General features: G+C 47.8%; 1 protein-coding gene across 1 annotated transcript in view; it reads right to left on the bottom strand.

Annotated features, from left to right (window-relative positions):
• LOC123729542 (extensin-like) overlaps positions 1-13,444 on the bottom strand; it is a 30,428-nt gene extending 16,984 nt beyond the window's left edge. Inside the window, exon 1 of the mRNA XM_045704411.1 lies at positions 13,361-13,444. Within this exon, the coding sequence (XP_045560367.1) occupies positions 13,361-13,444 (84 nt within the window). The remainder of the gene's footprint in view (positions 1-13,360) is intronic.
• Between the last annotated feature and the right edge of the window lie 14,077 nt (positions 13,445-27,521).

Here is a 27,521-nt window from a genome sequence, read left to right as displayed (position 1 = left end):
TGTTTTTTTAATGGTGTAGAATGCCCTGCGTGCTTTCTCTCTCAGTTCATTCACTACCTCATTAAGGTGTCCAGTTGAGTTTATTTTTAAACCTCAGTAAATATAGTGTGTACAGTACTCTATATATTTTGTACCAATTGAGAACTTTGGTCTAATTCCCTGAGATCTGGATCTTCTCTGGAAAATCATTATTTTTTGTATTTTTGGGGTTTACTGCCAGGGCCCAGGTCTGGCAGTACTGCTCTAGCAGGTCCAGGCTCTGCTGTAGGCCAGGTGCTGTGGGTGACAGCAGGCATAGGGGTCACGATCATCATAAGGGGTAGACCAAGGTGCAGCGTGTTGAGTGCTCATGATAAATATTTATTATTTTATTCAGAACACAAAACAATAAACAAAGAAACACGAACGTCACGTTCTGCTGGCTTCACTGAGCAATACAAAAACAAGTTCCCACAACCCAGGTGGAAAAAACCCTACTTAAGTATGATCTCCAATTAGAGACAACGAGGACCAGCTGCCTCTAATTGGAGATTATCCCAAACAAACCAACATAGAAATACAAAACTAGAACCTAACAACATAGAAATAGAAAACATAGAATAAACCCCCCTGTCACGCCCTGACCTACTCTACCATAGAAAATAACAGCTTACCATGGACAGGACGTGACAATAGGTCACTTAGGCATTTAACTTCTAAATTGTGGAGACTAACACCAGGGGCTGAGGATTTTTCTAGAATTGTGGCCAATTCGTTAATTAATGTAAATATTGAAGAGTGCAGGGCTCAGATTGCAACCCTGGTTAAAGAATTTTGTTATATTCTTACCAATTTTAATGCTGCACGTATTGCCAGTATACATTGATTTAATTATGTCATATGTTTTACCCCTACACCACTTTCAATAACTTTGTAGAACAGTCCTATATGCCAAATAGAATCAAATGCTTTTTGGAAGTCGATAAAGCAAGTGTATATTTTGGTATTATTTTGGTGGACATGTTTATCTATCAGGGTGTGTAGGGTGTAAATATGATCAGTTGTGCGATGTTTTGGTATAAATCCAATGTGGCTTTTACTCAAGACATTGTGCTTATTAAGGAAGTTTAGAACTCTTACATTGATGATACTACAGAGAACCTTCCCCAGGTTACTGTTCACACAAATCAAATCAAATTTATTTATATAGCCCTTCTTACATCAGCTGATATCTCAAAGTGCTGTACAGAAACCCAGCCTAAAACCCCAAACAGCAAGCAATGCAGGTGTAGAAGCACGGTGGCTAGGAAAAACTCCCTAGAAAGGCCAAAACCTAGGAAGAAACCTAGAGAGGAACCAGGCTATGTCTCTCTTCTGGCTGTCCTCTTCTGGCTGTGCCGGGTGGAGATTATAACAGCACATGGCCTAGATGTTCAAATGTTCATAAATGACCAGCATTGTCAAATAATAATAATCATAGTAGTTGTCGAGGGTGAAACAGGTCAGCAACACAAGAGTAAGTGTCAGTTGGCTTTTTCATAGCCGATCTTTGAGAGTATCTCTACCGCTCCTGCTGTCTCTAGAGAGTTGAAAACAGCAGGTCTGGGACAGGTAGCACGTCCGGTGAATAGGTCAGGGTTCCAGCAGGTCTGGGACAACAGGTCTGGGACAGGTAGCACGTCCGGTGAACAGGTCAGGGTTCCATAGCTAGAACAGTTGGAACTGGAGCAGCAGCGCGGCCAGGTGAACTGGGGACAGCAAGGAGTCATCAAGCCAGGTAGTCCTGAGGCATGGTCCTAGGGCTCAGGTCCTCCGAGAGAGAGAAAGAAAGAAAGAGAAAGAGAGAATTAGAGAGAGCATATTTAAATTCACACAGGACACCAGAAAAGACAGGAGAAATACTCCAGATGTGACAGACTGACCCTAGCCCCCCGACACATAAACTACTGCAGCATAAATACTGGAGGCTGAGACAGGAGGGGTCAGGAGACACTGTGGCCCCATCCGATGAAACCCCCGGACAGGGCCAAACAGGTAGGATATAACCCCACCCACTTTTCCAAAGCACAGCCTCCACACCACTGGAGGGATATCTCCAACCACCAACATACCATCCCGGGACAAGGCCGAGTATAGCCCACAAAGATCTCCGCCACGGCACAGCCCAAGGGGGGGGGCACCAACCCAGACAGGAAGACCACGTCAGTGACTCAACCCACTAAAGTGACGCACCCCTCCCAGGGACGGCATGGAAGAACACCAGTAAACCAGTGACTCAGCCCCCGTAATAGGGGTAGAGGCAGAGAATCCCAGTGGAAAGAGGGGAAACCGGCCAGGCAGAGACAGCAAGGGCGGTTCGTTGCTCCAGCCTTTCCGTTCACCTTCACACCCCTGGGCCAGACTACACTTAATCATAGGACCTACTGAAGAGATATGTCTTCAGCAAAGACTTAAAGGTTGAGACTGAGTCTGCGTCTCTCACATGGGTAGGCAGACTATTCCATAAAAATGGAGCTCTATAGGAGAAAGCCCTGCCTCCAGCTATTTGCTTAGAAATTCTAGGAACAATTAGGAGGCCCGCGTCTTGTGACCGTAGCGTACGTGTAGGTATGTACGGCAGGACCAAATCGGAAAGATAGGTAGGAGCAAGCCCATGTAATGCTTTGTAGGTTAGCAGTAAAACCTTGAAATCAGCCCTTGCCTTAACAGGAAGCCAGTGTAGGGAGGCTAGCACTGGAGTAATATGATCAAATCTTTTGGTTCTAGTCAGGATTCTAGCAGCCGTATTTAGCACTAACTGAAGTTTATTTAGTGCTTTATCCAGGTAGCCGGAAAGTAGAGCATTGCAGTAGTCCAACCTAGAAGTAACAAAGGCATGGATTAATTTTTCTGCGTCATTTTTAGACAGAAAGTTTCTGATTTTTGCAATTTTACGTAGATGGAAAAAAGCTGTCCTTGAAACAGTCTTGATATGTTCTTCAAAAGAGAGATCAGGGTCCAGAGTAACGCCGAGGTCCTTCACAGTTTTATTTGAGACGACTGTACAACCATCCAGATTAATTGTCAGATTCAACAGAAGATCTCTTTGTTTCTTGGGACCTAGAAAAAGAATCTCTGTTTTGTCCGAGTTTAAGAGTAGAAAGTTTGCAGCCATCCACTTCCTTATGTCTGAGACACAGGCTTCTAGCGAGTGCAATTTTGGGGCTTCACCATGTTTCATTGAAATGTACAGCTGTGTGTCATCCGCATAGCAGTGACATTTAACATTATGTTTTCGAATGACATCCCCAAGAAGTAAAATATATAGTGAAAACAATAGTGGTCCTAAAACAGAACCTTGAGGAACACCGAAATGTACAGTTGATTTGTCAGAGGACAAACCATTCACAGAGACAAACTGATATCTTTCCGACAGATAAGACCTAAACCAGGCCAGAACTTGTCCATGTAGACCAATTTGGGTTTCCAATCTCTCCAAAAGAATGTGGTGATCGATGGTATCAAAAGCAGCACTAAGATCTAGGAGCACGAGGACAGACGCAGAACCTCGTTCTGACGTCATTAAAAGGTCATTTACCACCTTCACAAGTGCAGTCTCAGTGCTATGATGGGGTCTAAAACCAGACTGAAGCATTTCGTATACATTGTTTGTCTTCAGGAAGGCAGTGAGTTGCTGCGCAACAGCTTTTTCTAAAATGTTTGAGAGGAATGGAAGATTCGATATAGGCCGATAGTTTTTTATAATTTCTGGGTCAAGATTCGGCTTTTTCAAGAGAGGCTTTATTACTGCCACTTTTAGTGAGCTTGGTACACATCCGGTGGATAGAGAGCCGTTTATTATGTTCAACATAGGAGGGCCAAGCACAGGAAGCAGCTCTTTCAGTAGTTTAGTTGGAATAGGGTCCAGTATGCAGCTTGAAGGTTTAGAGGCCATGATTATTTTCATCATTGTGTCAAGAGTTATAGTACTAAAGGACTTTAGTGTCTCCCTTGATCCTAGGTCCTGGCAGAGTTGTGCAGACTCAGGACAACTGAGCTTTGGAGGAATACGCAGATTTAAAGAGGAGTCCGTAATTTGCTTTCTAATGATCATGATCTTTTCCTCAAAGAAGTTCATGAATTCATCACTGCTGAAGTGAAAGCCATCCTCTCTTGGGGAATGCTGCTTTTTAGTTAACTTTGTGACAGTATCAAAAAGAAATTTCGGATTGTTCTTATTTTCCTCAATTAAGTTGGAAAAATAGGATGATCGAGCAGCAGTGAGGGCTCTTCGATACTGCACGGTACTGTCTTTCCAAGCTAGTCGGAAGACTTCCAGTTTGGTGTGGCGCCATTTCCGTTCCAATTTTCTGGAAGCTTGCTTCAGAGCTCGTGTATTTTCTGTATACCAGGGAGCTAGTTTCTTATGACAAATGCTTTTAGTTTTTAGGGGTGAAACTGCATCTAGGGTATTGCGCAAGGTTAAATTGAGTTCCTCGGTTAGGTGGTTAACAGATTTTTGTCCTCTGACGTCCTTGGGTAGGCAGAGGGAGTCTGGAAGGGCGTCAAGGAATCTTTGGGTTGTCTGACAATTTATAGCACGACTTTTAATGCTCCTTGGTTGGGGTCTGAGCAGATTATTTGTTGCGATTGCGAACGTAATAAAATGGTGGTCCGATAGTTATGAGAAAAAACATTAAGATCCACAACATTTATTCCATGGGACAAAACTAGGTCCAGAGTATGACTGTGGCAGTGAGTAGGTCCAGAGACATGTTGGACAAAACCCACTGAGTCGATGATGGCTCCGAAAGCCTTTTGGAGTGGGTCTGTGGACTTTTCCATGTGAATATTAAAGTCACCAAAAATTAGAATATTATCTGCGATGACTACAAGGTCCGATAGGAATTCAGGGAACTCAGTGAGGAACACTGAATATGGCCCAGGAGGCCTGTAAACAGTAGCTATAAAAAGTGATTGAGTAGCTGCATAAATTTCATGACAAGAAGCTCAAAAGACGAAAACGTTGTTGTTTTTTTGGGGGTAAATTGAAATTTGCTATCGTAAATGTTATCAACACCTCCGCCTTTGCGGGATGCGCGGGGGATATGGTCACTAGTGTAACCAGGGGGTGAGGCCTCATTTAACACAGTAAATTCATCAGGCTTAAGCCATGTTTCAGTCAGGCCAATCACATCAAGATTATGATCAGTGATTAGTTAATTGACTATAACTGCCTTTGAAGTGAGGGATCTAACATTAAGTAGCCCTATTTTGAGATGTGAGGTATCACAATCTCTTTCAATAATGTCAGGGATGGAGGAGGTCTTTATACTAGTGAGATTGCTAAAGCGAACACCGCCATCTTTAATTTTGCCCAACCTAGATCGAGGCACAGACACGGTCTCAATGGGGATAGCTGAGCTGACTACACTGACTGTGCTAGTGGCAGACTCCACTAAGCTGGCAGGCTGGCTATCAGCCTGCTGCCTGGCCTGCATCCTGCACAAATGCCTCTGTAACTGTTAGGGTCAAATTTGTCTCCGTTCTTAAAGATTGGGGTTATGAGTCCTTGATTCCAGATGTCAGGGAAATAACCTACACTCAGGATCAAATTAAACAGTATTAATATAGCCAATTGAAATGTTGCACTAGTGAGTTTGAGCATCTCATTTAGGATGCCATCAGGTCCGCATGCTTTTTTAAATTTGAGGGCCTGAAGTTTCATATAGAGCTCCTGGTCAGTAATTGGGGAGTCCAACGGATTTTGATTGTCCTTTATAGCTTTTTCTAATCCATTCAACTTCTCATGAATTTGGCGTTGTTCTGCGTTTGTGTCAATTTGAACGGTGTTGTAGAGTGTTTTAAAATGGGTCGTCCATATGTCACCATTTTGTATCGCTAATTCCTCTTGTTTCGATTTTTTTTGTTTTTACAATTTTGCCAGAAGTTGTTTGTGTTTATGGACTCCTCAATTAGTGTCAGCTGCTTGCTGTTGTACTGTGCTTTTTTGGTTCTGAGTGTACGTTTACAGAGTTTTAAAGTCTCACAGTAATGAAGGTGTAATTCACCATTATTTGTGTCTCTGTGCTTTTAGTTGGATAGTGTTCTAAGTTATTTTCTTACAATTGTATAATCTGAGTGTTTGGATATTTTGGTTCCAGGTTGCTTTCTGGTATTCTTCTGTGCTGTTTTGGGCCCATCTGTATGAATTTCTGATGTTGTACAGCTTACTGGGCTGTGAATGTGTGGTTGTTTCCAGGTCTGTTCTTTTGAGGAACAACGTAATTTGGCTGTGATCAGACAGAGGTGTTAGTGGCTTGACGGTGAATGAGCTGAGAGAGAAAGGGTCCATGTCTGTGATCATATAGTCTACTGTACTGTGGCCAAGAGGTGAGCAATAGGTGAATCTCCCCAAAGAGTCCCCCCGTAACCTACCATTGACAAAGTACAGACCCAGGCTTCTACAGAGCTGCAACAGATCCCTTCTGTTGTTGATGATGGTGCTGTCACTGTTGTTTCTATGGGGGAGATGAAGACAGTTAGAAACAGTATGGCCTATAATAAAGCTGTCTCCTCTTGTGGTCGTTAGATCAGGTAGTGTTCATGTGCGCACATTTGTGTCCCCACAGATGAGCACATTTCCCTGGGCCTGGAAATGGCACGTCTCTTCCTCAAGGGTGGGGAACATCTCCTCTGAGTAATATGGGGATTCTGAGGGGGGGGATATATACTGCGCAAAGGAACACATATTTTTCTGTCAGTACAAGTTATTTTTTTAGTTTTAACCAAATGTGATATTTACCAATTTTGAGGGGATCAATTAGATTTTGTAGTTTGGATTTGTACCAAATGATCAATCCTCCAGAGTCTCTGCCTCTATTGACAGAGCTGTGTTTCTGTGATGGCACAATGACCTCTCTGTAGCCTGTGGGACAGTGAGTGACAACGTCAGCCTTACACCATGTCTCCTGCAGAATGATGACGTCAACATCTTTAAGATGTGTGTTGAACTCCAGTGTTAAACTCTTCAGTCTGAAGGTTGATGAGTTTAGACCCTGAATGTTCCACATGCTAACTGATAGGTTGATGAGTTTAGACCCTGAATGTTCCACATGCTAACTGATAGGATGATGAGTTTAGACCCTGAATGTTCCACATGCTAACTGATAGGTTGGTGAGTTTAGACCCTGAATGTTCCACATGCTAACTGATAGGTTGGTGAGTTTAGGCCCTGAATGTTCCACATGCTAACTGATAGGTTGATCAGTTTAGACCCTGAATGTTCCACATGCTAACTGATAGGTTGATGAGTTTAGACCCTGAATGTTCCACATGCTAACTGATAGGTTGATGAGTTTAGACCCTGAATGTTCCACATGCTAACTGATAGGTTGATGAGTTTAGACCCTGAATGTTCCACATGCTAACTGATAGGATGATGAGTTTAGACCCTGAATGTTCCACATGCTAACTGATAGGTTGATGAGTTTAGACCCTGAATGTTCCACATGCTAACTGATGGGTTGATGAGTTTAGACCCTGAATGTTCCACATGCTAACTGATAGGTTGATGAGTTTAGACCCTGAATGTTCCACATGCTAACTGATGGGTTGATGAGTTTAGGCCCTGAATGTTCCACATGCTAACTGATGGGTTGATGAGTTTAGACCCTGAATGTTCCACATGCTAACTGATAGGTTGATGAGTTTAGACCCTGAATGTTCCACATGCTAACTGATAGGTTGATGAGTTTAGACCCTGAATGTTCCACATGCTAACTGATAGGATGATGAGTTTAGACCCTGAATGTTCCACATGCTAACTGATAGGTTGATGAGTTTAGACCCTGAATGTTCCACATGCTAACTGATAGGTTGATGAGTTTAGACCCTGAATGTTCCACATGCTAACTGATAGGTTGATGAGTTTAGACCCTGAATGTTCCACATGCTAACTGATAGGTTGATGAGTTTAGGCCCTGAATGTTCCACATGCTAACTGATGGGTTGATGAGTTTAGACCCTGAATGTTCCACATGCTAACTGATAGGTTGATGAGTTTAGACCCTGAATGTTCCACATGTTAACTGATAGTGATTTCATGTTGCAAAGAGAAAGAATAGCAGTCAGAAATACAGTAACTATTAACTAATAAGTTGTTAAGAGATAAACAGGATAACAGCTAACATTTTTTCTGTTATATATATATATATATATATATATATATATACATTTTTACATTTTAAGTCATTTAGCAGACGCTCTTATCCAGATTCACCTTATGATATCCAGTGGAACAACCACATTACAATAGTGCATCTAAATCTTTTATTCAATGAACAAGTAAATTCTAGTACAATAGGTGTGTGTGTGTGTGTGTGTGTGTGTGTGTGTGTGTGTGTGTGTGTGTGTGTGTGTGTGTGTGTGTGTGTGTGTGTGTGTGTTTAGTGCAGATGTATTGGAGGAGCTGTTTAATCTCACTTAATCCTACAGGATTCTCCTGTCCTCTGATGGCCTCTGCGTAGCTATGCTGGTCCTGCTGTTGGGCCCTGTGGAGTGGAGGGGGGCCAGGTCTGGGCCGTGGGGCTTCCTCTCTGGTCTGGTAGAGGTGGTGGTCTGGTAGTAGGCTGGGCCCTGGGGCTTCCTCTTTGGTCTGGTAGAAGTGGTGGTCTGGTAGTAGGCTGGGCCCTGGGGCTTCCTCTCTGGTCTGGTAGAGGTGGTGGTCTGGTAGTAGGCTGGGCCCTGGGGCTTCCTCTTTGGTCTGGTAGAAGTGGTGGTCTGGTAGTAGGCTGGGCCCTGGGGCTTCCTCTCTGGTCTGGTAGGGGTGGTGGTCTGGTAGTAGGCTGGGCCCTGGGGCTTCCTCTCTGGTCTGGTAGAGGTGGTGGTCTGGTAGTAGGCTGGGCCCTGGGGCTTCCTCTCTGGTCTGGTAGGGGTGGTGGTCTGGTAGTAGGCTGGGCCCTGGGGCTTCCTCTTTGGTCTGGTAGAAGTGGTGGTCTGGTAGTAGGCTGGGCCCTGGGGCTTCCTCTCTGGTCTGGTAGGGGTGGTGGTCTGGTAGTAGGCTGGGCCCTGGGGCTTCCTCTCTGGTCTGGTAGAGGTGGTGGTCTGGTAGTAGGCTGGGCCCTGGGGCTTCCTCTCTGGTCTGGTAGGGGTGGTGGTCTGGTAGTAGGCTGGGCCCTGGGGCTTCCTCTCTGGTCTGGTAGAGGTGGTCTGGTGCGGGGTAGTAGGCTAGGCCCGGTCCGGTCTGGCTAAGCCGATGGAAGTGGTGATGCTCTGGGGGTGGGTGGGGCCTGTGGGGTGCACTGGGTCTGGTGTGGCGTTGAAGGGGCCTGGGGCTCCTTGGTGGTGCAGTGGTCTGGTAGGGGTCTCTGGGTGGTCCTCTGTCCAGTGCGGCATAGGGTGTTTGTCTACCAAGTGCCACGTCCTTTAGAGACTTGGCAAACATCCCTACTGTCTGCTTCCTCAGGTGGGAGTGGTCGTGCAGATGCTCTGGGGTGATTGGTGGGTGGTGAGCAACGTGTGCGTTCGGGAGTAGGCCACACCCTCTGGTGATGTCAGCGGTAACTTTCTGAATGGTACGGGGATGAAAGTCTTTGCGAGGGAAGCAGAGTGGAGATGGTGATGTGGGAGTTGGGGAACCACTCAGAGGCTCTCTCTGCTACTCTGTCGACCAGGCTGCCTACTCTCTCCTGCTCCTCTCGCAGTTTGTTGGTGCCAGTGTGAATAATGATGTGGCCTGGTGTGCCAAAGTCAGGCTGGGACAGGATGTGGAGTACATCCTGTGTTTTTGGGGCACCATATTTTGCACACCTTGTGTTTGGGGGAAGAGTTTATCTTCTTGGATGAATTTCCCATTTGAGTCAATGAGGATGGCCACCTCAGTGGGTTTTACCAGATTAGTGCGTTTACAGTCTGGGGCTGGAGTCCACATTTACATTTACATTTAAGTCATTTAGCAGACGCTCTTATCCAGAGCGACTTACAAATTGGTGCATTCACCTTATGATATCCAGTGGAACAACCACTTTACAATAGTGCATCTAAATCTTTTAGGGGGGGGAGGGGGGTTAGAAGGATTACTTTATCCTATCCTAGGTATTCCTTAAAGAGGTGGGGTTTCAGGTGTCTCCGGAAGGTGGTGATTGACTCCGCTGTCCTGGCGTCGTGAGGCAGCTTGTTCCACCATAGGGGTGCCAGAGCAGCGAACAGTTTTGACTGGGCTGAGCGGGAACTGTGCTTCCTCAGAGGTAGGGAGGCCAGCGGTGGATGAGCGCAGTGGCCTCGTGTGGGTGTAGGGACTGATCAGAGCCTGAAGGTACGGAGGTGCCGTTCCCCTCACAGCTCCGTAGGTAAGCACCATGGTCTTGTAGCGGATGCGAGCTTCAACTGGAAGCCAGTGGAGTGAGCGGAGGAGCGGGGTGATGTGAGAGAACTTGGGAAGGTTGAACACCAGACGGGCTGCGGCGTTCTGGATGAGTTGTAGGGGTTTAATGGCACAGGCAGGGAGCCCAGCCAACAGTGAGTTGCAGTAATCCAGACGGGAGATGACAAGTGCCTGGATTAGGACCTGCGCTGCTTCCTGTGTGAGGCAGGGTCGTACTCTGCGAATGTTGTAGAGCATGAACCTACAGGATCGGGTCACCGCCTTGATGTTAGTGGAGAACGACAGGGTGTTGTCCAGGGTCACGCCAAGGTTCTTAGCACTCTGGGAGGAGGACACAATGGAGTTGTCAACCGTGATGGCGAGATCATGGAACGGGCAGTCCTTCCCCGGGAGGAAAAGCAGCTCCGTCTTGCCGAGGTTCAGCTTGAGGTGGTGATCCGTCATCCACACTGATATGTCTGCCAGACATGCAGAGATGCGATTTGCCACCTGGTTATCAGAAGGGGGAAAGGAGAAGATTAATTGTGTGTCGTCTGCATAGCAATGATAGGAGAGACCATGTGAGGATATGACAGAGCCAAGTGACTTGGTGTATAGCGAGAATAGGAGAGGGCCTAGAACAGAGCCCTGGGGGACACCAGTGGTGAGAGCACGTGGTACGGAGACAGATTCTCGCCACGCCACCTGGTAGGAGCGACCTGTCAGGTAGGACGCAATCCAATCGTGGGCAGCGCCGGAGATGCCCAACTCGGAGAGGGTGGAGAGGAGGATCTGGTGGTTCACAGTATCAAAGGCAGCAGATAGGTCTAGAAGGATGAGAGCAGAGGAGAGAGAGTTAGCTTTAGCAGTGCGGAGAGCCTCCATGACACAGAGAAGAGCAGTCTCAGTTGAATGACCAGTCTTGAAACCTGACTGATTTGGATCAAGAAGGTCATTCTGAGAGAGATAGCAGGAGAGCTGGCCAAGGACGGCACGTTCAAGAGTTTTGGAGAGGAAAGAAAGAAGGGATACTGGTCTGTAGTTGTTGACATCGGAGGGATCGAGTGTAGGTTTTTTGAGAAGGGGTGCAACTCTCGCTCTCTTGAAGATGGAAGGGACGTAGCCAGCAGTCAAGGATGAGTTGATGAGCGAGGTGAGGTAAGGGAGAAGGTCTCCGGAAATGGTCTGGAGAAGAGAGGAGGGGATAGGGTCAAGCGGGCAGGCTGTTGGGCGGCCGGCCGTCACAAGACGCGAGATTTCATCTGGAGAGAGTGGGGTTGTTAGGGGTGGTGTACATGGAGGGGGTGTGTGGGGGTGTGTCAGGGGGGGCAGAGAGCTTATCTCTGTAGTAGGTGTCTCCATGTGAGCCTCCTTGTTGACTGGGGGTGTGGGTAAAGTGTTGTCGGTATGGGGGGGGGGATTGTGGGTAAAGGTGAGTCAGTGGGGTTGTTAGGGGTGGTGAGGGGCTGCAGCTTCTCTCTGGGAGTCTCTACAGTCTGTTCTCTGTGCTGTAGCACCCTCTTGATGACAGACAACTCCTTTGCCATCTCCTCCTTTACCTGCACTAGCTCTCTCCTCATGGTGACCTTTACCACCTCAAGCGTTGTGGTAAGGCTCTCTCCTCATGGTGGCCTTTACCTCCTCAAGAGCTGTGGTAAGGCTCTCTCCTCATGGTGACCTTTACCTCCTCCAGAGCTGTGGTAAGGCTCTCTCCTCATGGTGGCTTTTACCTCCTCAAGAGCTGTGGTAAGGCTCTCTCCTCATGGTGGCCTTTACCTCCTCCAGAGCTGTGGTAAGGCTCTCTCCTCATGGTGGCCTTTACCTCCTCAAGAGCTGTGGTAAGGCTCTCTCCTCATGGTGGCCTTTACCTCCTCAAGAGCTGTGGTAAGGCTCTCTCCTCATGGTGGCCTTTACCTCCTCCAGAGCTGTGGTAAGGCTCTCTCCTCATGGTGACCTTTACCTCCTCCAGAGCTGTGGTAAGGCTCTCTCCTCATGGTGGCCTTTACCTCCTCAAGAGCTGTGGTAAGGCTCTCTCCTCATGGTGGCCTTTACCTCCTCCAGAGCTGTGGTAAGGCTCTCTCCTCATGGTGGCCTTTACCTCCTCAAGAGCTGTGGTAAGGCTCTCTCCTCATGGTGGCCTTTACCTCCTCAAGAGCTGTGGTAAGGCTCTCTCCTCATGGTGGCCTTTACCACCTCCAGCGCTGTGGTAAGGCTCTCTCCTCATGGTGACCTTTACCTCCTCAAGAGCTGTGGTAAGGCTCTCTCCTCATGGTGGCCTTTACCTCCTCCAGAGCTGTGGTAAGGCTCTCTCCTCATGGTGGCCTTTACCTCCTCCAGAGCTGTGGTAAGGCTCTCTCCTCGTGGTGGCCTTCACCTCCTCAAGAGCTGTGGTAAGGCTCTCTCCTCATGGTGACCTTTACCTCCTCAAGAGCTGTGGTAAGGCTCTCTCCTCGTGGTGGCCTTTACCTCCTCAAGAGCTGTGGTAAGGCTCTCTCCTCATGGTGGCCTTTACCTCCTCAAGAGCTGTGGTAAGGCTCTCTCCTCATGGTGGCCTTTACCTCCTCAAGAGCTGTGGTAAGGCTCTCTCCTCATGGTGGCCTTTACCTCCTCAAGAGCTGTGGTAAGGCTCTCTCCTCATGGTGGCCTTCACCTCCTCAAGAGCTGTGGTAAGGCTCTCTCTCAGCTCCTGGACAGAGTTCTTCAGCTGGGTCCTGCACTGGTTGATCTGGTCCTGTAGAAGCTCTGTGTCTGGGCTGGTGGTGGTGTAGCTGGGGGGCTGCTCCTTCAGCTCAGTAACCCATACCTCTAACAGAGCCAGCCTGTCTCTCAGCAGTCTGGAGGTGGTGTAGCTGGGGGGGCTGCTCCTTCAGCTCAGTAACCCATACCTCTAACAGAGCCAGCCTGTCTGGCTGATGGTAGTGTGGTCTTGGCTCTGGTGGTTGTAGGCAGGCAGGGGGGAGGATAGCCCTGCTGTTGGGGTGCCTGAGGTGAGGGGAGAGGTCGGGGTGCTGTCCTTGTCCTTTTTGTGCTTTCCGTTACCTTCGTTAGGGTGGGGAAGTCCTGCACAACAGAGCTGAGTGCAGCCTCACTGCCCTGGACCATGATAGTGCCGTTCTGATACATGTTTACCGTCAGAAACCTGTTTTCCTGGTTCTTATCGCTGTCCTCAAAAAATGTGGATTTGCCTTCCCTTGCAGATGCCTTTCTTTGTGGTACAGCTGAAATGCCTGGTTACAGCTGTATGCCAGGCAGTAGTGTGGTCTGTGTAAAATAACAGGTTTGTAACGGTCCCGTTTTGTGAGCAGTCGACATAACAAAGTTTCTGGGTTCTCCCTCTGAGTTCTGTGTTTAAAGTTGATTCTTCCCTTCTCTGATTTGATTTCTGCTGGGTATTAAAAAACAGTCTCTGCTGTTACTGTCGCTGCTGTCGCTGCCTCGGTGGCCACGATGCGATGGTTACCACCCAGTAAACGGTTAGAGCTAGACGATAAGCTAGCTGACAGGTTTGAATTTGGCTAGCTACCACGATGAAGATTGGTCTTTTAACTTCACACTCTCTGTCAATCTTTTCCTCCTGTGTTGATCTTCAGTTGTACAATTTGATTACCTATACATTTTTTTTGCTAATTTAATCGTGTCAATCTCACTCTCAACAACCAGACAGTTATAACAAGTCAGGAGCTGTTCTTCTGCATGACTTCTCTCTCTCTCTCTCGCTCTCTCTCCGTATTTTTTCTCCCTTTCTATCACCTTCCAAACCCCCACCCCTCCACCCTTCCCCCACTATCACACTCATCTGTATCCCCACCCCTCCCCCACTATCACACCCATCTGTACCCCACCCCTCCCCCCACTATCACACCCATCTGTACCCCCACCCTCCCCCACTATCACACCCATCTGTACCCCCACCCCTCCCCCACTATCACACCCATCTGTACCCCCACCCCTCCCCCACTATCACACCCATCTGTACCCCCACCCCTCCCCCCACTATCACACCCATCTGTACCCCCACCCCTCCCCCCACTATCACACCCATCTGTACCCCCACCCCTCCCCCCACTATCACACCCATCTGTACCCCCACCCCTCCCCCACTATCACACCTATCTGTACCCCCACCCCTCCCCCACTATCACACCCATCTGTTTTAACTGGAGCCACTGGAGCCAGTGGGTTTGGCGACGAATATGAAGCGAGGGCCAGCCAACGAGAGCATACAGGTCGCAGTGGTGGGTAGTATATGGGGCTTTGGTGACAAAACGGATGGCACTTTGATAGACTACGTCCAATTTGCTGAGTAGAGTGTTGGAGGCTATTTTATAAATTACATCACCGAAGTCAAGGATCGGTAGGATAGTCAGTTTTACAAGGGTATGTTTGGCAGCATGAGTGAAGGATGCTTTGTTGCGAAATAGGAAGCTGATTCTAGATTTAACTTTGGATTGGAGATGTTTGATGTGAGTCTGGAAGGAGAGTTTACAGTCAACCAGACACCTAGGTATTTGTTGTTGTCCACATATTCTAAGTCAGAACCGTCCAGAGTAGTGATGCAGGACAGGCGGGCAGGTGCAGGCAGCGATCGATTGAATAGTAGGCATTTAGTTTTACTAGCATTTAAGAGCAGTTGGAGGCCACGGAAGGAGAGCTGTATGGCATTGAAGCTCATCTGGAGGTTAGTTAACACAGTGTCCAAAGAAGGGCCAGATGTATACAGAATGGTGTCGTCTGCGTAGAGGTGGATCAGAGACTCACCAGCAGCAAGAGCGACATCATTGATGTATACAGAGAAGAGAGTCAGTCCGAGAATTGAACCCTGTTGAACCCTGCTTTAACACAGAGATACACCATCTAGAGCAGCACAGCGGTGGAGAGGATGATAATACCCCCTGCTTTAACACAGAGATACACCATCTAGAGCAGCACAGCGGTGGAGAGGATGATAATACCCCCTGCTTTAACACAGAGATACACCATCTAGAGCAGCACAGCGGTGGAGAGACTGATAATAGCCCCTGCTTTAACACAGAGATACACCATCTAGAGCAGCACAGCGGTGGAGAGGCTGATAATAGCCCCTGCTTTAACACAGAGATACATCATCTAGACAGGAACATTATTATTTATTTAGCTTCGCTAACACAAGTACTCTTCCCCACGCAGGGTTAAGCATCCTCTTATATCCTAATATTAGGACACGTCTATATGATTAGTTGGCTCTGTGTGTGTGTGTGTGTGTGTGTGTGTGTGTGTGTGTGTGTGTGTGTGTGTGTGTGTGTGTGTGTGTGTGTGGCTGTGTGTGTGTGTGTGTTTGGCTGTGTGTGTGTGTGTGTTTGGCTGTGTGACTGTGTGTGTGGCTGTGTGTGTGTGTGTGTGTGTGTGTGTTTGGCTGTGTGTCTGTGTGTGTGGCTGTGCGTGTGTGTGTGTGGCTGTGTGTGGCTGTGTGTGGCTGTGTGTGGCATCTGTGTGTGTGGCTGTGTGTGTGTGTGTGTGTGTGTGTGTGTATAGTATATATGGTGCTGATATGTATAACTGGGAGAGCTATAACAGATCGATGTCCAACTGGGTTTCAGTCATAAAATGGATGTGTACTGAACCGTCCCTGAGTCCAAACAGACTGATTCAAAACACACTGTCTCTTCTGAACGTCAGTTAAACCTCCATGGTGCTCTAGAGAAACATTCTGAAGTTCATTTAATCATCTTTATCCTCCATGGGGTCTACAGTATATATATATATATATATAAACATCCATTCATAGTTAGGTTTGGGTAAATGACAGAGTGTGGCTATAAGGCCATGGCTAGCTATACTACCACATTTAATTTGACTTGGCCTACAAATACAATACAAAATGTATAAACATAACATAATGGTTTTCTTTTCTCTAACCAGCCATTCTTCTGTTTTTGATGGTCTTGGAATTAGGAAAGGGTTATTACTCTCCAGATAATAAATAGTAATTTAAACAGATATCAGCATATATACATATGTAAGATATCATTAACTACTTGAATTTATTCTTCTTCACACGACTGTGAAAAAAACATTTTTATTTTATGGTTTTAATTTTAACTTCGCTGACTGCCAGTAGCAGATTGGCCATCTGGAGAACTGTGAGAATTCCCGGCGGGCGGCCCGATAACAAAATAAGAACAATTTAAAAGTGTCTCCCTGCTCATGCTTTTCAACTGACCCAATGGTCCAAATTATGGGGCGGACTAGAAAGTTACACGACACGGACCATCACACTGGTCCATCTCTCCCCTCGTCCTCCTGGCCCATCTCTCCCCCCCCTCGTCCCACTGGCCCATCTCTCCCCCCCCTCGTCCCACTGGCCCATCTCTCCCCCCCTCGTCCCACTGGCCCATCTCTCCCCCCCTCGTCCCACTGGCCCATCTCTCCCCCCCTCGTCCCACTGGCCCATCTCCCCCCCCTCGTCCCACTGGCCCATCTCTCCCCCCCCCCCTCGTCCCACTGGCCCATCTCTCCCCCGGGCCATCTTTCCCCCCCTCGTCCCACTGGCCCATCTCTCCCCCTCCCTCGTCCCACTGGTCCATCTCTCCCCCGGGCCATCTTTCCCCCCCTCGTCCCACTGGTCCATCTCTCCCCCGGGCCATCTTCCCCCCCTCGTCCCACTGGCCCATCTCCCCCCCTCGTCCCACTGGTCCATCTCTCCCCTGGGCCATCTTTCCCCCCTCGTCCCACTGGCCCATCTCTCCCCCCCTCGTCCCACTGGCCCATCTCTCGTCCCACTGGCCCATCTCTCCCCCGGGCCAGCTTTCCCCCCTCGTCCCACTGGCCCATCTCCCCCCCGTCCCACTGGTCCATCTCTCCCCCGGGCCATCTTTCCCCCCCTCGTCCCACTGGTCCATCTCTCCCCCGGCCATCTTTCCCCCCCTCGTCCCACTGGCCCATCTCTCCCCCGGGCCATCTCCCCCCTCGTCCCACTGGTCCATCTCTCCCCCGGGCCATCTTCCCCCCCCTCGTCCCCCTGGTCCATCTCTCCCCTCGTCCCCCTGGTCCATCTCTCCCCTCGTCCCCCTGGTCCATCTCTCCCCTCGTCCCCCTGGTCCATCTCTCCCCTCGTCCCCCTGGTCCATCTCTCCCCTCGTCCCCCTGGTCCATCTCTCCCCTCGTCCCCCTGGTCCATCTCTCCCCTCGTCCCACTGGTCCATGTCTCCCCTCGTCCCACTGGTCCATCTCTCCCCTCGTCCCCCTGGTCCATCTCTCCCCTCGTCCCCCTGGTCCATCTCTCCCCTCGTCCCCCCTGGTCCATCTCTCCCCTCGTCCCACTGGTCCATGTCTCCCCTCGTCCCCCTGGTCCATCTCTCCCCTCGTCCCCCTGGTCCATCTCTCCCCTCGTCCCCCTGGTCCATCTCTCCCCTCGTCCCCCTGGTCCATCTCTCCCCTCGTCCCCCTGGTCCATCTCTCCCCTCGTCCCCCTGGTCCATCTCTCCCCTCGTCCCCCTGGTCCATCTCTCCCCTCGTCCCCCTGGTCCATCTCTCCCCTCGTCCCACTGGTCCATGTCTCCCCTCGTCCCACTGGTCCATCTCTCCCCTCGTCCCCCTGGTCCATCTCTCCCCTCGTCCCCCTGGTCCATCTCTCCCCTCGTCCATCTCTCCCCTCGTCCATCTCTCCCCTCGTCCCCCTGGTCCATCTCTCCCCTCGTCCATCTCTCCCCTCGTCCCCCTGGTCCATGTCTCCCCTCGTCCATGTCTCCCCTCGTCCCCCTGGTCCATCTCTCCCCTCGTCCTCCTGGTCCATCTCTCCCCTCGTCCATCTCTCCCCTCGTCCCCCTGGTCCATCTCTCCCCTCGTCCATCTCTCCCCTCGTCCTCCTGGTCCATCTCTCCCCTCGTCCCAGTGACATTTCCATGACTCGTTGATGTGTCTATCAAGAGACGTCCGCTTAGGAAAAATCAAAAATCAACATGGAAAAGCAACAACACAGTAAAAAACACAAAGGTGTGACTGGCTTCTACTTTACTGTGGGACTTAGTACTGACTACTACTTTACTGTGGGACTTAGTACTGACTACTACTTTACTGTGAGACTTAGTACTGTCTTCTACTTTACTGTGGGACTTAGTACTGGCTTCTACTTTACTGTGGGACTTAGTACTGGCTTCTACTTTACTGTGGGACATAGTACTGGCTTCTACTTTACTGTGGGACTTAGTACTGGCTTCTACTTTACTGTGGGACTTAGTACTGTCAACTACTTTACTGTGGGACTTAGTACTGACTACTACTTTACTGTGGGACTTAGTACTGACTACTACTTTACTGTGAGACTTAGTACTGGCTTCTACTTTACTGTGGGACTTAGTACTGACTACTACTTTACTGTGAGACTTAGTACTGTCAACTACTTTACTGTGGGATGTAGTACCCTCTACTACTTTACTGTGGGACTTAGTACCCTCTACTACTTTACTGTGAGACTTAGTACTGTCTACTACTTTACTGTGAGACTTAGTACTGTCTACTAATTTACTGTGGGACTTAGTACTGTCTACTACTTTACTGTGGGACTTAGTACTGACTACTACTTTACTGTGAGACTTAGTACTGTCTACTACTTTACTGTGAGACTTAGTACTGTCTAATACTTTACTGTGGGACTTAGTACTGTCTACTACTTTACTGTGGGACTTAGTACTGACTACTACTTTACTGTGAGACTTAGTACTGTCTACTACTTTACTGTGGTACAGAAGAGATGCTAACAGACACATATACATACATAAGAGATGCTAACAGACGCATATACATACAGAAAAGACGCTAACAGGCAGATACTAACATGCTAACAGGCACATATACATACAGAAGAGATGCTAACAGGCACATATACATACAGAAGAGATGCTAACATGCATATATACATACAGAAGAGATGCTAACAGGCACATACTAACATGCTAGCAGGCACATATACATACAGAAGCGGTGCTAACAGGCACATAATAACATGCTAACAGACACATATACATACAGAAGATATGCTAACAGGCACATACAGACAAATACTAACATGCTAACAGGCACATATACATACAGAAGAGGTGCTAACAGGCACATACTATCATGCTAATAGGCACATATACATACAGAAGGGGTGCTAACAGGCACATACTAACATGCTAACAGGCACATATCCTCTCTAGGGTATGTGGGACGAAATCGTCCCACCTACTCAACAGCCAGTGGAATCGAATTTTGCAATATTCTGAGTAGATAGCTCGCCATCACGGGCTAGCTATTTTGACACCCACCAAGTTTGGCACTCACCAAACTCAGATTTACTATAAGTAAAATTGGATTACCTTTGCTATTCTTCGTCAGAATGCACTCCCAGGACTTCTACTTCATCCACACATGTTGTTTTGGTTCAAAATAATCCATAGTTATGTTCAAATATCCTCTGTTTTGTTCTTGCGTTCAAGACACTATCCGAACGGTGACGCGCGGACGCGTATCATGACAAAAAAATGCAAAATATTCCATTACCGTACTTCGAAGCATGTCAAACGTTTAAAATACATTTTTATGCGATTTTTCTCGTAAAAAAGCGATAATATTCCGACCGGGAAACCTTGTTTTCGTTCAAAGACTCAAAGTTGAAAATGGAGTCGTCTCGTGCACGCGCTCCCCCGTCTCATTGTTCTCAGATCGACCACTTACCAAATGCGCTACTGTTTTTCAGCCTGGGACAGCAGAGTCATCATTCAACGTTCTGGCGCCTTCTGAGAGCCTATGGGAGCCTTAGAAAGTGTCACGTTACAGCAGAGATCCTCTGTTTTGGATAGAGATGACAAAGAAGGCCAAGAAATGGTCAGAGAGGGTACTTCCTGTACAGAATCTTCTCATGTTTTGGCCTGCCATATGAGTTCTGTTATACTCACAGACACCATTCAAACAGTTTTAGAAACTTTAGGGTGTTTTCTATCCAAATCAAACAATTATATGCATATTCTAGTTTCTGGGCAGCAGTAATAACCAGATTAAATCGGGTACGTTTTTTATCCGAATGTGAAAATACTGCCCCCTACCCTAGAGAGGATATACATACAGAAGATATGCTAACAGGCACATATACATACAGAAGAGATGCTAACAGGCACATACAGGCAAATACTAACATGCTAACAGACACATATAAATACAAACGAGATGCTAACAGGCACATATACATACAGAAAAGATGCTAACAGACACATATACATATAGAAGAGATGCTAACAGGCACATACAGGCAAATACTAACGTGCTAACAGGCACATATACATACAGAAAAAATGCTAACAGGCACATATACATACAGAAGAGATGCTAACAGGCATATATACTGTGGCAAACCTCTTCAAAGTTAGGAGCGTTTGTCACAAATTAAGTGGGAAACTGTCACCAAAGTCAGCCCAGAATGAAAGTTCTTTCGAACATGACAGTACCTGTGTGTTTGTTTCGCTGTCCTGGTCCACCCAGGCCGCAGGTAAGGTCAAGGATAGCTTTTCGCACCAATGTATGTTCATCTCTAGGAGACCGAACACGTCTCCTTCCTGAGCGGTATGACGGCTGCATGGTCCCATGGTGTTTATATTTGCGTACTACTGTTTGTACAGATGGACGTGGTACCTTCAGGCATTTGGAAATTACTCCCAAGGATGAACCAGACTTGTGGAGGTCTACCATTTTTTTCTGAGGTCTTGGCTGATTTTTTTTGATTTTCCCATGATGTCAAGCAAAAAGGCACTGAGTTTGAAGGTAGGCCTTGAAATACATCCACAGGTACACCACCAATTGACTCAAATGATGTCAATTAGCCTACCAGAAGCTTCTAAAGCCATTACATAATTTTCTGAACATTTCCAAGCTGTTTGAAGGCACAGTCAACTTAGTGCACTTCCGGTTTGGAGCGAGCAGTCGCACTACGCTTCGCTCCACAGGTAATATTACACTTCACTACATTACAACGGCTTGATTTGTTTGATCTGAGCAATTCTTCTTAGCTAGCTACATAGCCGTCTTTGTATCAAAGATAATTGTGTTGTTTAGAGTAATTAGAGTAAATATCGAGGCTAGCTATCTTCGTCCTCCTAACGTAGTCAACACTGCTAGCTGCTAGCTAGCTAGTCATCACTGCTAGCTAGCCAACTTCTACCGACTAGCAGCACTGCAGAAACTATTACATTACAACGTAACGACTTGATTAGTGTGGTGTTAGTGTTAGTTAGCCAGCTACTTAGTTGTCTTTGCTGTCTCTGTATCTAAGATAATTGTGTAGTTTGAGTAATTATCGAGGTGAGCTAGCCAGCCGCGACGCGGCGCCAGACTTAGTCAACACACCTAGTCATCATTAACCCACTGCTAGCTAGCCAACCGTTACCGACTAGCAGCGCTGTAGATACTAATACTTTACAACGGAACGATTTGACTAGTGCAGTGTTAGCTAGCTAGCTACTTAGTTGTCTTTGTCATAGCTTGATAATTGTGTAGTTTAGTAATTACCGAGGTTAGCTAGCCAGCCATCGAGGTCAGCTAGCCAGCTATTTCCGTCCCCCGCGACGCCATTTTTCCTAACCCAGCCAACTATTACCGACGAGCAGCATTGTAGAAACTAAATACATTACAAGAAACGTCTTGATTAGTGTTATGTTAGCTAGCTAGCTACAAAGTTGCTTTGTATCATGACAAGGGGTAGTACTGAAACTATCGAGGTTACCTAGCCAGCTACACGTTCAAAGTCAACAACGCAGCCACTGCTAGCTAGCCTACTCCACCAGCCAGCAGTACTGTATCATTTTCGTCATTTTAGTCAATAAGATTTTTGCAACATAAGCTTAACTTTCTGAACATTCGAGACGTGTAGTCCACTTGTCATTCCAATCTCCTTTGCATTAGCGTAGCCTCTTCTGTAGAATTGTCTACTATGTGTCTGTCTATCCCTGTTCTCTCCCCTCTGCACAGGCCATACAAACGCTCCACACCGCGTGGCCGCTGCCACTCTAACCTGGTGGTCCCAGCACGCACGACCCACGTGGAGTTCCAGGTCTCCGGCAGCCTCTGGAACTGCCGGTCTGCGGCCAACAAGGCTGAGTTCATCTTAGCCTATGCTACCCTCCAGTCCCTAGACTTCCTGGCGCTGACGGAAACATGGATTACCACAGAGAACACTGCTACTCCTACTGCTCTCTCCTCGTCTGCCTACGTGTTCTCGCATACCCCTAGAGCATCGAGCCAGCGGGGTGGTGGCACTGGAATCCTCATCTCTCCCAAGTGGACATTCTCTCTTTCTCCCCTGACCCATCTGTCTATCTCCTCATTTGAATTCCATGCTGTCACAGTTACCAGCCCTTTCAAGCTTAACATCCTTATCATTTATCGCCCTCCAGGTTCCCTTGGAGAGTTCATCAATGAGCTTGACGCCTTGATAAGTTCCTTTCCTGAGGATGGCTCACCTCTCACAGTTCTGGGTGACTTTAACCTCCCCACGTCTACCTTTGACTCATTCCTCTCTGCCTCCTTCTTTCCACTCCTCTCCTCTTTTGACCTCACGCTCTCACCTTCCCCCCCTACTCACAAGGCAGGCAATACGCTTGACCTCATCTTTACTAGATGCTGTTCTTCCACTAATCTCATTGCAACTCCCCTCCAAGTCTCCGACCACTACCTTGTATCCTTTTCCCTCTCGCTCTCATCCAACACTTCTCACTCTGCCCCTACTCGGATGGAATTGCGCCGTCCCAACCTTCGCTCTCTCTCTCCCGCTACTCTCTCCTCTTCCATCCTATCATCTCTTCCCTCTGCTCAAACCTTCTCCAACCTATCTCCTGATTCTGCCTCCTCAACCCTCCTCTCCTCCCTCTCTGCATCCTTTGATTTCCTCTGTCCCCTATCCTCCAGGCCGGCTCGGTCCCCCCCTCCTGCTCCGTGGCTCGACGACTCACTGCGAGCTCACAGAACAGGGCTCCGGGCAGCCGAGCGGAAATGGAGGAAAACTCGCCTCCCTGCGGACCTGGCATCCTTTCACTCCCTCCTCTCTACATTTTCCTCTTCTGTCTCTGCTGCTAAAGCCACTTTCTACCACTCTAAACTCCAAGCATCTGCCTCTAACCCTAGGAAGCTCTTCGCTACCTTCTCCTCCCTCCTGAATCCTCCTCCGCCTCCCCCCCCTCCCTCTCTGCGGATGACTTCGTCAACCATTTTGAAAAGAAGGTTGACGACATCCGATCCTCGTTTGCTAAGTCAAACGACACCGCTGGTCCTGCTCACACTGCCCTACCCTGTGCTTTGACCTCTTTCTCCCCTCTCTCTCCAGATGAAATCTCGCGTCTTGTGACGGCCGGTCGCCCAACAACCTGCCCACTTGACCCTATCCCCTCCTCTCTTCTCCAGACCATTTCCGGAGACCTTTTCCCCTACCTCACCTCGCTCATCAACTCATCCTTGACCGCTGGCTACGTCCCTTCCGTCTTCAAGAGAGCGAGAGTTGCACCCCTTCTGAAAAAACCTACACTCGATCCCTCCGATGTCAACAACTACAGACCAGTATCCCTTCTTTCCTTTCTCTCCAAAACTCTTGAACGTGCCGTCCTTGGCCAGCTCTCTTGCTATCTCTCTCAGAATGACCTTCTTGATCCTAATCAGTCAGGTTTCAAGACTGGGCATTCAACTGAGACTGCTCTTCTCTGTGTCACGGAGGCTCTCCGCACTGCTAAAGCTAACTCTCTCTCCTCTGCTCTCATCCTTCTAGACCTATCTGCTGCCTTTGATACTGTGAACCATCAGATCCTCTTCTCCACCCTCTCCGACCTGGGCATCTCCGGCGCGGCCCACGCTTGGATTGCGTCCTACCTGACAGGTTGCTCCTACCAGGTGGCGTGGCGAGAATCTGTCTCCGCACCACGTGCTCTCACCACTGGTATCCCCCAGGGCTCTGTTCTAGGCCCTCTCCTATTCTCGCTATACACCAAGTCACTTGGCTCTGTTGTGGGGTCGTGTTTCGAAGGACGCATGGCTTTCGATCTTCGCCTCTCCTGAGTCCGTAGGGAAACGATGTGTTTGATGTGTTTGATACCATCCCATGAATTCCGTTCCAGCCATTACAATGAGCCCGCCCTCCGCAATTAAGGTGCTACCGGCCACCTGTGGTTTCTGACCACAGCTAAAGACCAGACCATGAGACGATCTTTACATGACTCAAAACGGTTCGAACATTAAACAATCTACACCATTCTGCCAAATACTGTCGTTATAAATATAGTTACTCGAGTTACTAAGTAAAAATCTGTCAATGTGCCCTTGAGCAATGCAATCTCTCTGCATCAGAGTGTCTGCTAAATTACTAAAATGTCAGTGTAAAATAACTCTAAGGTCTGGATAAACATGTATTGTGTTATTATGTTCACTGTCCTGTACATGTCACTTATGTTTTATGTTCTGAGTAAACCCTAATACAGGCGGTAACAAAAATGAGGTGAAATGCAAACAAAAAAGCTTTCCCTGCACTTAGTTCTGCTGATTAGTGGGCCTGTCAATGGTGTGAGGAATCTGAGAGCCTGGGACAGGGCCTGTCAATGGTGTGAGGAATCTGAGACCCTGGGACAGATTTACTGACTTCCTGTCCTTCCGTTTCCCCGGGAACTAACGATAATTCACTTCCTCACCTAGCCTTCAAGTCCAGGTCCAGAATTACACTGTCAATGTGTCCCAAATAGCACCCTATTCCCTATATAGTGCACTACTTTTATAGCACCCTAATCCCTATATAGTGCACTACTTTTGTAGTACCCTATTCGCTATATAGTGCACTACTTTTCACCATGGGGAATAGGGTGCCATTTGTGACACACCCCATGAAATATGTTAATTCGATTGGCAGATTGAAAATGCGTTGGAGGGAGGGAGGGGAGACAATTGGCTGAACCTCAGATTTGTCTAATGGGATGTAACTACATAGAAAGAGGGATACGGGGTTGGAAAGCAAACAGCCTGAATTTACAATATATCTTAAATCACAGCCTTGCTAATAGCTTTCTGTTCTTCTTGGGGAGGTTCCTCCTCTCCTCTCCTCTCCTCTCCTCTCCTCTCCTCTTCTCTCCTCTCCTCTCCTCTCCTCTCCTCTCCTCTCCTCTCCTCTCCTCTCCTCTCCTCTCCTCTCTCTCCTCTCCTCTCCTCTCCTCTCCTCTCCTCTCCTCTCCTCTCCTCTCCTCTCCTCTCCTCTCCTCTCCTCTCCTCTCCTCTCCTCTCCTCTCTTCTCCTCTCTTCTCTTCTCTTCTCTTCTCTTCTCTTCTCTTCTCTTCTCTTCTCTTCTCTTCTCTTCTCTTCTCTTCTCTTCTCTTCTCTTCTCTTCTCTTCTCTTCTCTTCTCTTCTCTTCTCTTCTCTTCTCTTCTCTTCTCTTCTCTTCTCTTCTCTTCTCTTCTCTTCTCTTCTCTTCTCTTCTCTTCTCTTCTCTTCTCTTCTCTTCTCTTCTCTTCTCTTCTCTTCTCTTCTCTTCTCTTCTCTTCTCTTCTCTTCTCTTCTCTTCTCTTCTCTTCTCTTCTCTTCTCTTCTCTTCTCTTCTCTTCTCTTCTCTTCTCTTCTCTTCTCTTCTCTTCTCTTCTCTTCTCTTCTCTTCTCTTCTCTTCTCTTCTCTTCTCCTCCCTACAGTATGGGCTGTCTGTGTTGAGTGATTGAACACCCTGGTTGTAGGTTGTTGCTTGGGCTCACAGTCATAAACCTCCAACTCCTCTATGCAGACTGAGCCAGAAAGACATTCCAATGTTTCACAGAAACTGTTACTTCTCTCTGTCTGTTTTGTCTTCTAATTTCTACGATATATCTAGAATTTGAAAATCCTTTGGAATATACATTTGATTTTACACGATTGACATTTAGAAAAGGCGTCCAAAAACAAGTATTCACTCAATATGACATGGAAATATGGATGAATAAACAAGGGAAAAACATCACGGTTCAGTGCTAACATCACGGATCAGTGCTAACGTCACGGATCAGTGCTAACGTCACGGTTCAGTGCTAACGTCACGGTTCAGTGCTAACGTCACGGTTCAGTGCTAACGTCACGGTTCAGTGCTAACGTCACGGTTCAGTGCTAACGTCACGGTTCAGTGCTAACGTCACGGTTCAGTGCTAACGTCACGGTTCAGTGCTAACGTCACGGTTCAGTGCTAACATCACGGTTCAGTGCTAACGTCACGGTTCAGTGCTAACATCACGGTTCAGTGCTAACATCACGGTTCAGTGCTAACATCACGGTTCAGTGCTAACATCACGGTTCAGTGCTAACATCACGGTTCAGTGCTAACGTCACGGTTCAGTGCTAACATCACGGTTCAGTGCTTCAGTACTAACATCACGGTTCAGTGCTTCAGTACTAACGTCACGGTTCAGTGCTAACATCACGGTTCAGTGCTAACGTCACGGTTCAGTGCTAACGTCACGGTTCAGTGCTAACGTCACGGTTCAGTGCTAACATCACGGTTCAGTGCTTCAGTACTAACATCACGGTTCAGTGCTTCAGTACTAACATCACGGTTCAGTGCTAACATCACGGTTCAGTGCTAACATCTCGGTTCAGTACTAACATCACGGTTCAGTGCTAACATCACGGTTCAGTGCTTCAGTACTAACATCACGGTTCAGTGCTAACGTCACGGTTCAGTGCTAACGTCACGGTTCAGTGCTAACATCACGGTTCAGTGCTTCAGTACTAACATCACGGTTCAGTGCTTCAGTACTAACATCACGGTTCAGTGCTAACATCACGGTTCAGTGTTAACATCACGGTTCAGTGCTAACATCACGGTTCAACGTCACGGTTCAGTGCTAACATCATGGTTCAGTGCTTCAGTACTAACATCATGGTTCAGTGCTAACATCACGGTTCAGTGCTAACATCATGGTTCAGTGCTTCAGTACTAACATCACGGTTCAGTGCTAACATCACGGTTCAGTGCTAACATCACGGTTCAGTGCTAACATCACGGTTCAGTGCTAACATCACGGTTCAGGGCTAACGTCACGGTTCAGGGCTAACGTCACGGTTCAGGGCTAACGTCACGGTTCAGGGCTAACGTCACGGTTCAGTGCTAACGTCACGGTTCAGTGCTAACATCATGGTTCAGTGCTAACCCAAGAACAGAGTCATTACTATTGAAAAGCCATTAAACAACGACTTCATTTCCCTGA

Source organism: Salmo salar, chromosome ssa21 (genome assembly GCF_905237065.1).
Source record: "Salmo salar chromosome ssa21, Ssal_v3.1, whole genome shotgun sequence".
In the NCBI taxonomy this organism is placed as follows: domain Eukaryota; kingdom Metazoa; phylum Chordata; class Actinopteri; order Salmoniformes; family Salmonidae; genus Salmo; species Salmo salar.
Note: the sequence above shows the minus strand (reverse complement) of the source record. Positions and strands in the feature narration are given on the sequence as shown.